A 12,509-nucleotide genomic window follows, 5' to 3' on the forward strand; every position below is an offset into this window, starting at 1 on the left:
TTGAATGTGATGGAGAATGTGATTTTGAAACGGTCGTCGAAAGTGATATTGAGGATGACATTTATAATGATAACATTGAAATAGACAAAGGCCATGATCTTAAAATATATGTATATAAGTGTTGTTATTAACCGCGTACGTAAGTGTTGCAAAATATTTAATAAATCGAATGATAAACACAAATATTGCAAACTAACGTTTTGTTGCAAGAAAAGCATGGAGTTTGTCTTATACATGATTTTGAACATCGTTGAAGATCTTTGTCTAACATGGTAATAAAATTTTTGCGTATTTGTAAATGCGTCAATCATGCACTGTCTGACTTCAAATTAGCCACGTTCACTGACAATAATATCAAACTTTGGACAGATTCCCTTTATTGTATAATTCCCCAAGACCACATTATTAAGCAACGATTCGGACACGTTGATAGATAGAACTTGATGTATAATACAATTTGTTATAAATAATTTAGAAATAGTGAACAATTAATTTACTAAAGAATTAGATACTCAATTTAAAACCCGAATTAATGAACGACATAAAAAAGTTCTTAATACGTTTATATTGTGTTTGAATTCAGGATCATGTCCAACTAGCTCAAATTTTTTAAAGCATAGCTCAAAAACGGAAACTAAAGGGGGAGTTAATCTCATCAGAATATTTCTGTTGAAAATTTAATAATGGACTTTGTTTTCGAATGTTATCAGTACCTGAATTGTTAACTTAACGTTATTATTGTTTTTCTTTAACAATAAAATATTAAAAAACCTACATCAAAACTTCATTCTTTACTTTTTTAAAAAAATTTAAATTATTCGAATAATTCGATTAATTTTAAACGTGTGATCGAATTATTCGAACAAGTTAAAATCTCTTATTCGAATTATTCGTTTTATTCGAACAAGAGAAAATTCGAATAATTCGAATTCCCTAATTTTAATTCAATCCATTAGTTTTTGCTTTGTTATATTTCTACTTAGTGTATTAACGAAATAAATAGTTTTTATTGTTAAACTTGATGTTTTTTGACATTTAATTAAAATCCTGAAGTCCCGAAAAATCCCGAAATCCCGGGATTCGGGATTTTAGAAATGTAAATCCCGAATCCCGGGATTTGTAAAACCCAGTCCCGTTTGGCATCCATAGTTCTGATAAAAGACTCATTTAAAAAAAAAAACAATTCGTCTATACATGTAAATACAAACGTTTTAAATACATGTAAATTAAATATGTCAGTTGATATACTCACTACACATGTTTATTGGATGTTCAAAAAATATCTAATATTAATTTGAAATTTGTATTTGAATTGAAACGGAAAAATAAATACAAAAAAAATATGTTAAAGTGCAAAAAAAAAGAATTTCGGTTAATCAACACAAATTAATCGGTTTATTTGTTATTTGAAAATCGGCAATTTTAAATTATTCGAACAGTTAACCGTCCAAAATTAATCGGTTAACCGATTAACGTTTAATCGATTGAATAGCCTAGTGGTTATAGAAGTCATTGGTTGTCAAATTACTGTTGTATATTGCATGAACCATCAACTTCTTTTTATGCTCAAGTAGTAACTCTCGTAATAATGCTGAAAATTAATACTCTAGTAAAAGTAAATTCTATATTTCTGTATACTTTTAATAAAGCATTAGTTAGTGACATCACAAAACTTAAATATTCTAATATAATCTCACACCTTGCATAAATTTCGTCATTAACTCTACGTATTTTTTATATAGCAATAAAGCACTGTGCAGCGTACGTGTTATAAATACATGAACATATTGTGCAATTTACAAAACTGAGAAGTATTTTTATCAAGAAACTTGGTACGTTAATAAATGATGAATTTCTAAAGCAATAAATAGAACTGATACGATATTTTACTGTTTGATAGTGAATGGAGGGTCTTAACAAACATGCCAGTGGTACATTTTTCTTAGAAACACAATTGTTAACAAATGTTTTAGTTGTAAAATAACAAATAGACACAGTTTATTAAATAATTTGAATTATGTATATTTTTTAAAACCAAATATATAATAATTTTTATAAAATAAACATTATTTATAAATTTATTTTGCTTAATTAATCACTACACTTAAATTTAGTTTCATTACGAATATAGACACATATAAAATCAGCAACAAATTAAATTTAAAATAATTATGGTTAAATTTTTTACACTTCTCTCCCCTGTTCCTGCTCCAGCTCCTCAACGCACATGTATACTCTTCACTTCGATGACAATCATTACAATGGCCAAAATCACATAAATTGCCGTGATGGCGAACACATACAAGGGATTTGAGGTGAAGACCAATTTGGTCAACAGCACAGTGCCGAATAGAAAGATGGCCATAATAAATGACACCATTATTATGGTTTGTAAATCACGATACCACAAGGTTTTGGGATCTTGGCTGCGGGGAACAATGACTTTCGGCTTAAGAGGACGATACTCTTGTTCGTATTGCGTTTCAAAGCCGCTGGTAAAATCCACATCATCTAAGGGTGCTGATTTTTCCAAATCGTCAGATGCCATGTTTATTTTTTTTGTTTTATTTCACTGGTTTAATTTACAGAAATGTTTATTTTTTTATTTTATTTTTTTTTTTTGAACAATTACTCAACTACGTGATTTCATTCACCTTACAAATTGACAGTTCGTTGAAAACTGTCTCACCCAGTTTTTTTTTTGTTTTGTTTTGTTGGAGCTCTCTTCAGCACTTGATTACGATATTTACGTATCGATCGCTTTGTTATCATATCAATAAAACAAAACAACAAAAATAAAAGAAAAACAAAGGTGCTAATAAGATAAGATCCAGCGCTACAACTTCCACATATTCCACACAATATAAACCACAGTGGTATTATTGAATAAAAACAAATAGTAATAACTACAAAACTTTAATTAAGTTTAGATCCAATTTGGACCAAAATTGGTATTAATAAATTGTCCTTTGTTTTGCTCCGAATTTTGTTGCATTTTGGTATGCAGTAAATCAGGCTTTTCGGCATTATTGCTACGATTTACGTTTGTTCAGCTGCCTAGTGCTAATGTGGGCCAGTGGGTTGCCTCTCAAAGTTGGTCAGCTCTGTTCTCAAACTTTTTAAACAAATCCCCAAAAATCCAATTACTATCCGAATGAACTGAAATTTAAAATATAAATAGGACTTGAGAAGATCTACAAAATATATGCTTAGATGTGTAGGTTATCTCTATTAGTTTAAGATATACAGTGACGGACAATACAATAGAATCACTACATATGAATTCGATTAAAGCGGCAAAACTACAAAATTTGATTTCAAAATTTAAAATTTGTTCATTATATATTAATGTTCATAACGTAAAAAATAAATAAATAGAAAAAAATAAAATAAAAAAATAACACATTCTTATGTTAAAAACGATGTCAAATCTGAAAGACTAAATAAAATATGCGACATTCAAATAGAATCAATCAGTCTTAAAATGTAAAAAAATAAAAAACCATCATAAGAATTCGTTGTTTTCTTAATATTTTGTTGCATATCAATTATTTCTAATAACAGCATTAAATCTTTTGGGGATTGAATTTAACAAACTTTCGCATGTAGATCGGGAAATTGCATACCATATTTCCTGAATTTTCTGCAAAAGTTCTTCCTTGTTTTCAATTTTTCAGGTCCGAGTTTGTCTTTTACTATTTTCCATAGGATTTAAGTCTGGTTATTGAGACGGCCATTCCATAACATGAATTTTGTTATATAAAAACCATTTTTTGGCAAGACCTGACGTGTGCTTTGGGTCATTATCTTGCTGGAAGAGCCATTTTAAGGGCATATTCCATATTGCATGTGACTTTATAACATTGTCCAAAATATTTACATACAAGTGCTTATCCATATTTTCTTTAATCCAATAAATTGGACCAACGCAATACCAAGAAAAGCATCCCCATATAATAATATTTCCCCAACCATGTTTAAACGTTTTTGGTTTTTGCCATTTTTTGGACGTCTAACCTTTGTCTTATCATCACTACCAATTAAGTTTTGTCCGTCCACAACACATTTTGCCACTTTTTTATATTTTCTGGCCCACACCAATCCTTATGATTGCTCCTGGTTTTAAATGAAATATTGGTAGTGATTCTATTGTAATGTCCGTCACTGTATGTATTTAGGTTTTTGATTTAATTTTTTTTAATTTTGCTCCATCTTTTTATGGTTTTTTAGATCAAAAAAATTAGCTATATTGGTGATAAAATTCTAATAAAAAAACTTGCTAACAGTTATCTAGTCCCTAAACAAAGTTACAATTTTGTTCGGAACTATTTACAGTCTTTATATGATCCCAAAAGAGAACTTAATGCAAAAGCGTGTAAATTAAAATTTGGCACACTTAAGCAGACATAACACCCCCCGACCTATCCAAACTTGGCAAATTTAAAACAAAAAATTTTGGTTTGAATAAAAAATTTTAAAAAGGCAACGATCCTTGAAAAATCCCCATATTTGTATAGACCTATATGTTTCTTAAATACTTGCAAAGTATCACACGGTAAATAACGTCACAGTAAACAGTTTTCTAAAAAAAAACACAGTTTTTAGAACACATTTTCCCCGTTTTAGGAATTTCGGTATTTGGAAATAAAAAATGTCAAAAATTTTAATGTCAAATTTTGTTATATCTTTAATTGTTAAAATTTTACCTTATTTCAAATTTTATATGTTTCTTCATATAAAATCACAATATTATAATTTTTTTTAATTTTTCCACATTCCAACTTTGGATGCGTGTTACTTTTTATAGAGACGACAGAACTGTTGTTTTTATTACACCCTCCACCATGAGGGTATATATAAGTTTGTCATTCCGTGTGTAACATTGAGAAATATTCATCTGAGACGCAACAAAGTATATATTATTGATCCTTATGAAATTCTAAGTCGATTGAGCCATGTCCGTCTGTCTGTCCGTCTGTGTAAAACACGCTCACGTCCAAAATACTCAAACAAACTTAGTAGAGTTGCAAGAATTATTATTATTATTGTCCTAAGCAGTGTGGTATTGAAAATCAGCGAAATCGGTACAGTGGAACCAAAGTTATGAATTAAAATTCATAAATATATTGCAGCTAATATTATAAAATTTTGCACTCGTTACTTTTATGATAAAATGAGTAACTCTGGTGAAAATTATAACAATCGGTCCATGATTTCTCCTAGCCCCCATACAAATTTCTTCCCGAAATATGGTTCAGCGAAATCGGTACAGTGGAACCAAAGTTATGAATTAAAATTCATAAATATATTGCAGCTAATATTATAAAATTTTGCACTCGTTACTTTTATGATAAAATGAGTAACTCTGGTGAAAATTATAACAATCGGTCCATGATTTCTCCTAGCCCCCATACAAATTTCTTCCCGTAATATGGTTCTATGGTCTATAAATGCCTACAGGATAGCACTATCCATAGAAAATTCAGCAAAAATAAGTTTCGTGGTAAAAAAAATTATATTACAAAATTTTTCGTGAATCCGCCCATATTTGACCATTGCCCCCATATAAAGTACACTTCCGAAAATCTCTTAAATAAGCATAAATGTCTTATAAATGTCGCTATCAAGTTGAAATTCGACATAAATAATTCCAATATATACCAAAATCGTTGTACCTAATTCTATGAAGATCGGCCGATAATTGGTTATAGCTCCCATATAAGGACCACTTCCGAAAAACAGAATAACCTACATAAATATCTAAAAAATATCAAAACAAAATTCCACACACATCCGTAGTTTATATTTAGAAATCATACTACTGGATTTTGTGAATATCGGTCCATATTTGACCATAGCGCTCATATAAGGTCCACTTCCAAAAATCAGTTAAGTACTCATAAATCTTTTATAAATACATTTATCATGCCAAAATTCGACAAAAATTACACTCATATATATAGATATCACTGTACCAAATTTTATGTAGATTGGCCGATGATTTGTCATAGCTCCCCTATAAGGCCCATTTCCGAAAAAAGATATTAACCTTAAAAAATATTAAAAACATATCGATATCAAAATGAAATTACGCACAGATCAGTAATTTGTATCCAGTAATCATACTTCTGGATTTTGTGAATGTCGGTCCATATTTAACCATAGCTCCCATATAAGGTCCACTCCCGAAAATCACTAAAATCCTCATAAATTTCTTACAAATATAGTTATCAGGTTTAAATTCAAACAAATGTATTCAATATATACAAAAATCGATGTATCAAATTTTATGATGATAGGCCCATAATTGGTCATAGCCTCCATATAAGAACCACTTCAGGAAAACACATTAACCTGCACAAATATCCAAAAAAATCTATACTGAACCAAAATTTTACACCGATCAGTAATTTGTATGCATGAATAGTACTACAAGATTTTTTAAATATTGGTCCATAATTCGGCATAGCTCCCATATAAGGTCCACTCTTGTTAATAGCGTTGTTTATATGAAATTCTACAAAAATAGCCCTTAAATACTTTGGACCATAATAGGTCATAGCATCCATATATTGAACCAAAATAGTACACAGATCAGTAATTTCTAAAATCATACTACTGAATTTTGTGAATATTGGTCCATAATTGGCCACAGCTCTCATATAAATACATAAAAATCACGCAAAAATATTTTATGACAACCGAATCATAATAGGTCATAGCTCCCGCATAAGTCCCACAACCAAATATTTTGAAATTTGTCTAAATATATTTGTATACCCTTTTTTATACTCTGTTTCTTCACTTGAGGTTAACAGAGAAAAATATTGATCCAAACGTATTAACTAATTATTAAGTATATAAATTGTTAAATTTCATATGTTCTAATAGGAATTTCAGTTATAAATTGCTGAATTAGATACAATTTTTTGTACATTTGAAATAAAATATCTTCTGCGTAAACTAGTCTTTCTAACAATTGTTCTATTATTTCAGATTTTATGCCATCATATTTAGGTGGAGGATTTTTAAGATTCGGCACGGCCGAATATAGTACTCTTACTTGTTTTATTTAGAATTTTATCGCCAATAAACCGACCCTCCGTTGGCCCGCCACATCTAAAAAACCATAAAAAGATCGAGCAAAATTAAAAAAAAAATAAATCAATAAACCTAAATATCTCTTTAAAGCTGGCCACACACGCACAGTGGGCAGTGCCATTTTTTTGTTTCACATCCGATTTCAAAGAATTTTATATTTTTGGAAAGCGCTCGGCTGGGTTTTGAAAAAACATGGTTGTTTGTGGGCTATTTATCTCTTGCGTGTGCTATTTATCGCTTATAATTTTCTAGTTATAGCCATTTCAAAATTGAAATTTTAAAATTTTGCCATACCTTGGTCAGCTTTTTTAAAAATATAGGGCGCACTTTTGGACCGAATGGACTCGAAATTTGTTTTGTTAGTTAGACAACTAAATCACCAGTAAAAAATTTCAGGGCAATATCGATTACAAATCCAAAATAACCGATTTTCAATTTAAAAATTCAAAAAATAGTATATTTTTGCTGTTTTTTGGACAAAAAGGTGACTTAACTGTTTTTTTATTAAAAAACAACTTTCTTTAAGAACGTATAACAATTTTATATTTTTCTATGAAGTTTCTTTACGGTGAACATTTTGGTATAAAAAACATGTCCTATTTTTGGATCATGTCGGCCCTACGCCATTTAGAAATTGACCTATTTTTTATCAAAATTTCAATTTTGGGCCGCATTTTCTAAAATCTCAAAGCAGGGATTAGAAAACGGAAACCCTGATGTGTTCCCTATTTATCCTTAAAGTATTTTCCCAGCCCCGAAGGAAATGTGGACCCTATAGGCAAAATTGTAAAAAATACCATTTTTGGGATTTTTGTTCCTATTTTTAGGAATTGCGGAATTCAAGTCAATATCTCAATTAGATTCAAAAATATGCCACTTTAAAACTCCGCCCTTCAAAAATATTGCACTTTTTCATACCGGGGCTGTGCGTGCACAAAATCACAAGTAATTGAACAGTAATGAAGAATCGAAAACGGCAGAAATTGTTCAGATTTATTGCTTTATCGCAAACCATAAAAATCATAAAAATAGTTTTATTGTTTCCGAATTTATTCACAATTAAGTGAATTTTCACAAAATTTTAATTTTTTAACAAATGCTGCTAAGGGTTAATTTCCATTTTTGTGCTGTTTTAAACTCTATGTTATATTTTTTCTCAAGTTTCATTAAAATCGGCCCAAAAATATATTACATTTCGAAAACTTTCATTTAGAAATTCCAAAATTGCAAAATTTTACATTTGACCTTCTCCATTTAAGGGTTAAAGTTGTCCGTTTTTAGTAAAACTTTCAGATCATATTTAAAATTACCAGAACTATAATATTCGGAATAGGGTTTACTTAACATTTATAACAGTAAGGAAATTTAGCTCATTGACCAAAATATGGACAACAAATTAGTTTTTCTTGAAAAACGCAAAATTTAAATCGCAGGTACGGAAAAACTGTAAGTGGTATTGACATAATTTTCATATTTTTATTTCCTATTATGATCTCAATAAATCCCAATGTGATGAATAAAAAATTCGAAAATTTGTTTAAGAAAATTTTTAAAAATTTAAAAATGGAGATTCGAAACGGCCGTTAAAAAAATATTTTTTTTTTTGGCCATACCTGCGAATAGTTTAACGGTTTCTTACGAAGACAAAAACTCAAACACAAGTAAATACGGATATATTTTAAATAAAAATTAACTTTTATTTTAATTTTTCTTTCCTAAATTTCTTGTTCAAGTGGCCTGAGACACGTTAATTGTCTGGGGAATTTGTAATAACTTTAAAATTTTTTAACCAAATTTTATAATTTATATCTCATTACAACGATAATTACTTATACATTTCGATTATTTTGCATTAAATTGCAAAAGTATTTATTTAGTAGCAAAATTTTTACAAAAACTGAAAAATTTGCATTTTTTCCGAATTTTGGCGATAATACAGTTTTTGGGTCATTTTGGTTAATTTCCAAAAAAAATTGTTTAATGTAATATTCATTAATATAAATAAATCTACATATTTGTAGAAAACAATGCAGAAAGTTAACGAGTTTCACCTATTTATTTCATATAAATAGTAAAAATTTGCATATATCTGAACTTTGAACTCGATGCGCGTCCAGAAATCGTTGACCGATTTGGCTTAAATTTTCAGCACTTATCTTTTAGGCATAGTGTCACAATATTCCACCCGGCACTCTACTGACCATATTACCTAAAAATGGTCTGTTTTTTTGAACACTGAAAATCAGTCAACTTTGGTCTATATCTCTAAACGAAAAATCTGATTGTAGCATATTTGAAATCGTTGGACACGATTTGAGGGCATGGTCATCACACGTGGAGGTTGACAGGTGTGATTTGGTACAGTTTTACTTTTACTTGTGGGGTTCTCTTAAGTCGCAGGTTTATCTGAAAAAAATGGAAATAAATCTGTAACTTCTAAACGAATTGCCCGATTTTAATAAAGTTTCCCATTAATTAGACTACGGGAAAAGAAAAGATATACATATTATATATCAGCGTGTAGGAAATTATGTCCTCTTTTCAAAAATGTAGAAAATTTTTAAGAATTAAAAAAATTATAGAAGACTTTTTTCAAAAATATGGGAATAAAATATTATAGCTGATTTTTTTTTTGAAAATTTTAATTTTTAAAATGCAATAAAAGTTTTGTTTATAAATCGTTTTTAATGAAATTTTACACTTATATAGAAACTTTCGATCCGAATCCAAAAGTGAAAAAGATATTTGTGAATTGTTAATGACAATCCCATAATTCCCAAAAAACTTTCCAAAAATCCCAAAATTGGGATTTTTTAGATTTTTTGATTTATTAAAGGCACCAAGCTCGGGGCTATGAAATCTCTTTGCACAATATTGAAGAACATATTGGGACATACAAAACAGGTCTTAATTTTTTGAAAACAGCTATGCGATTTGAGAAAATGTTGTCTAAAGTTGAAATTTATATAAAAAAATAGGTCTACTTCGGAAGGCTCTGGACCACTTAATAATAAGAATTTTGATATTATTTTGCTTTCATAATATTTCCCGAAATGTTGTCTTTCAGAAAAATATAAACAAACTATTTCTCTTTTTCTTATTTTCTGTATAACTTAAAATTAATGTAAGTACTTTTTTCGAAGTTGAAAAAACAACTTTTTTATTTATTTTAAGTTTTGCCTCAGTAAAGATTTTTAAACAATTCTTTCTTACTATTATTAACACATGTCTAGTTAATTAAAAAAATTATATTTCAAGAAAATCGGGAAAGAATCCGTTATTAGCAAAAATCCAGACCAAAGTAGGTAAATAAAATAAAATTTTACTTTTCAAATGCGAATAACTCATAAACTATAAGAGAGATCTCGTCTAGTAGATTCCATATATATAAAAATCTTTCAAAATCCAGACCAAAGTAGGTAAATAAAATAAAATTTTACTTTTCAAATGCGAATAACTCATAAACTATAAGAGAGATCTCGTCTAGTAGATTCCATATATATAAAAATCTTTCAAATCGGATCCCAAGCAAACAAAAATTTGGCATCATTTTTAATTTTTGATATACCCGAGGTGCCCCACTTTGGGGCATTGTGGCTCGCCCCCCCCCCCCCCTTGGTGTTATAAGCCCAAATTCAAAACTTAAACTTATCAACACCTCCTCTATAGCCACGGGAAATTTTATTAAAATCGGGCAATTCGTTTAGAAGTTACACTTTTTTTCAGATCCCCCACTGTGCAGCGGCCCTCAAAGCCAACATAACCCATGTTTTAATACCATTAAATGTCTTGTAAACCTTTCTGCAAACAATTGTCATTATTTTTAAATTCCTCATGATTGGATTTGTAATCTGATCTTAAATATTTTCACAATTACTTGTTAAAATCACAAATCAAATGTCATTAACATTTGAAACTTTTTATCTTATCCGACACACTGTGCTCTTTTTCTCAAATGATTAGTGTGTGTGCTTTGCCAACAATATTTATTTAATATCATTCGGTCAATACATTCACTACTTCCAAAGCAAATATAAATTGTTGTTTAAAATAAAACAAACAACTGAATGAAAATTGTTACAACTCATTGTGATCACTCAGTTTGGTCTTTAAGTGAGAGGAAAGAGAGAAGTCAACTTAAAAAAAGGGATTTGCCCGAACTTCCTCTAGACTTAATAGAGAAAATTAATATTTTAATACAAGAACACAAACACAATTAATTAATGTGGGGCATAATCCTGATATTTTGGAAATAAATCTACCACATACTGCGTAATACTGTAACATTAAAGAACATTGAAATATGGCATTAATTCCGGTACACATTTTGCCAGTAAATGAACAAATGTATTACGAGCTATACGGGGAACACAAAAGTAATCCATTTTAATAGGTTTCATTTGAAAGTAAAACGTTTGATAAATCGCGACAGTAAGTGATCTTGATTATGATTAAAACAAAACAATCTGAACATCTTATTTATAAAAAACCTTAAATTTTATTTCACAAACTCTTTAATTGTTATAAGGTAAAAGAATTTCTTTGAGCACAAACATTACATCGAGATTAAATTTTATTTTATTGTAGATATTTCACAAACTATTTCATTTTTATAAGATTCTTTTATAAAATGCAAAAAAAAAAAATCACAGATTATTTTTAATACACAAGTGGCTAAATAAACCAAACAAAAATACAAATTATAAATAAAATTACAAACATATTTGTAGCCACCAATAAAAATATATCAAATGACGAAAAGATTTCTCTTTGAGTGGTTGCGCTTAATTCGCAACTGGGAACATGATCAACTGTCACAGAGTCTTTTAAAAAATACTGAGCAGCTTCAGGCTTATGGTCATCAAACAATAGATATTGTTGAGAAACACTTGAACAAAAAAAAAAATACAAAATTAAATTATGTTAAAGCAACTTTTCAATTCTGTTACCCGTCGGAAGACATTTTTCGATAAATTAATGTTATTTTTTGAAAAGTGTTGCAACAATGTTGACTTGTGCACGTCTTATTAAATACTGTTTGAAATTGTAAAAAAAAAAATATTTCTCATTGATATCGTTAACGCAGCAAAATGTTGTGGTTAGCATTTTTTTTTATGATCACAAATGTCCTAATGAAATAAAAAAAAATGAATCATTATTGTTTTTATTTTTTGCAGTTTGTTGTCATTATGTTTGTCAGAGAAGTTTATAAAAAAAACACAAGTAAAGCTAACAAAAAGTATAAGATATTCTTAGCTGGACAAGGTAGATAATTTGATTCTCTACTACAGATGCTCAACACAGAATATATGTTACAAACGGAATGATCAATATACGTCTCATTAAACCCTACACCACCATAGTGGGGAATAGCCCAATAGTGGGGAATAGCCCAGAAATATTTGTCT

The 12,509-nt window shown here is 29.2% G+C and overlaps 1 protein-coding gene and 1 long non-coding RNA gene across 2 annotated transcripts; both read right to left on the reverse strand.

Annotated features, from left to right (window-relative positions):
• Positions 1 to 1,967: 1,967 nt before the first annotated feature.
• On the reverse strand, positions 1,968 to 2,640 carry LOC135951101 (uncharacterized). Its single transcript, XM_065500683.1, has one exon. It carries the CDS (start codon positions 2,546 to 2,548, stop codon positions 2,219 to 2,221), a length of 330 nt encoding a protein of 109 aa, XP_065356755.1. The 5' UTR covers positions 2,549 to 2,640; the 3' UTR covers positions 1,968 to 2,218.
• An 8,936-nt stretch (positions 2,641 to 11,576) lies between these two features.
• LOC135950027 (uncharacterized) lies at positions 11,577 to 12,122 on the reverse strand. Its single transcript, XR_010575929.1, has 2 exons — positions 12,051 to 12,122; positions 11,577 to 11,989 (listed from the first exon to the last, which is right to left on the reverse strand). It is a non-coding gene; the product is annotated as an uncharacterized LOC135950027 (long non-coding RNA).
• Positions 12,123 to 12,509: the final 387 nt, after the last annotated feature.

The sequence above is a fragment of the Calliphora vicina genome, chromosome 2, assembly GCF_958450345.1.
Source record: "Calliphora vicina chromosome 2, idCalVici1.1, whole genome shotgun sequence".
NCBI classification, from domain to species: Eukaryota; Metazoa; Arthropoda; class Insecta; order Diptera; family Calliphoridae; genus Calliphora; species Calliphora vicina.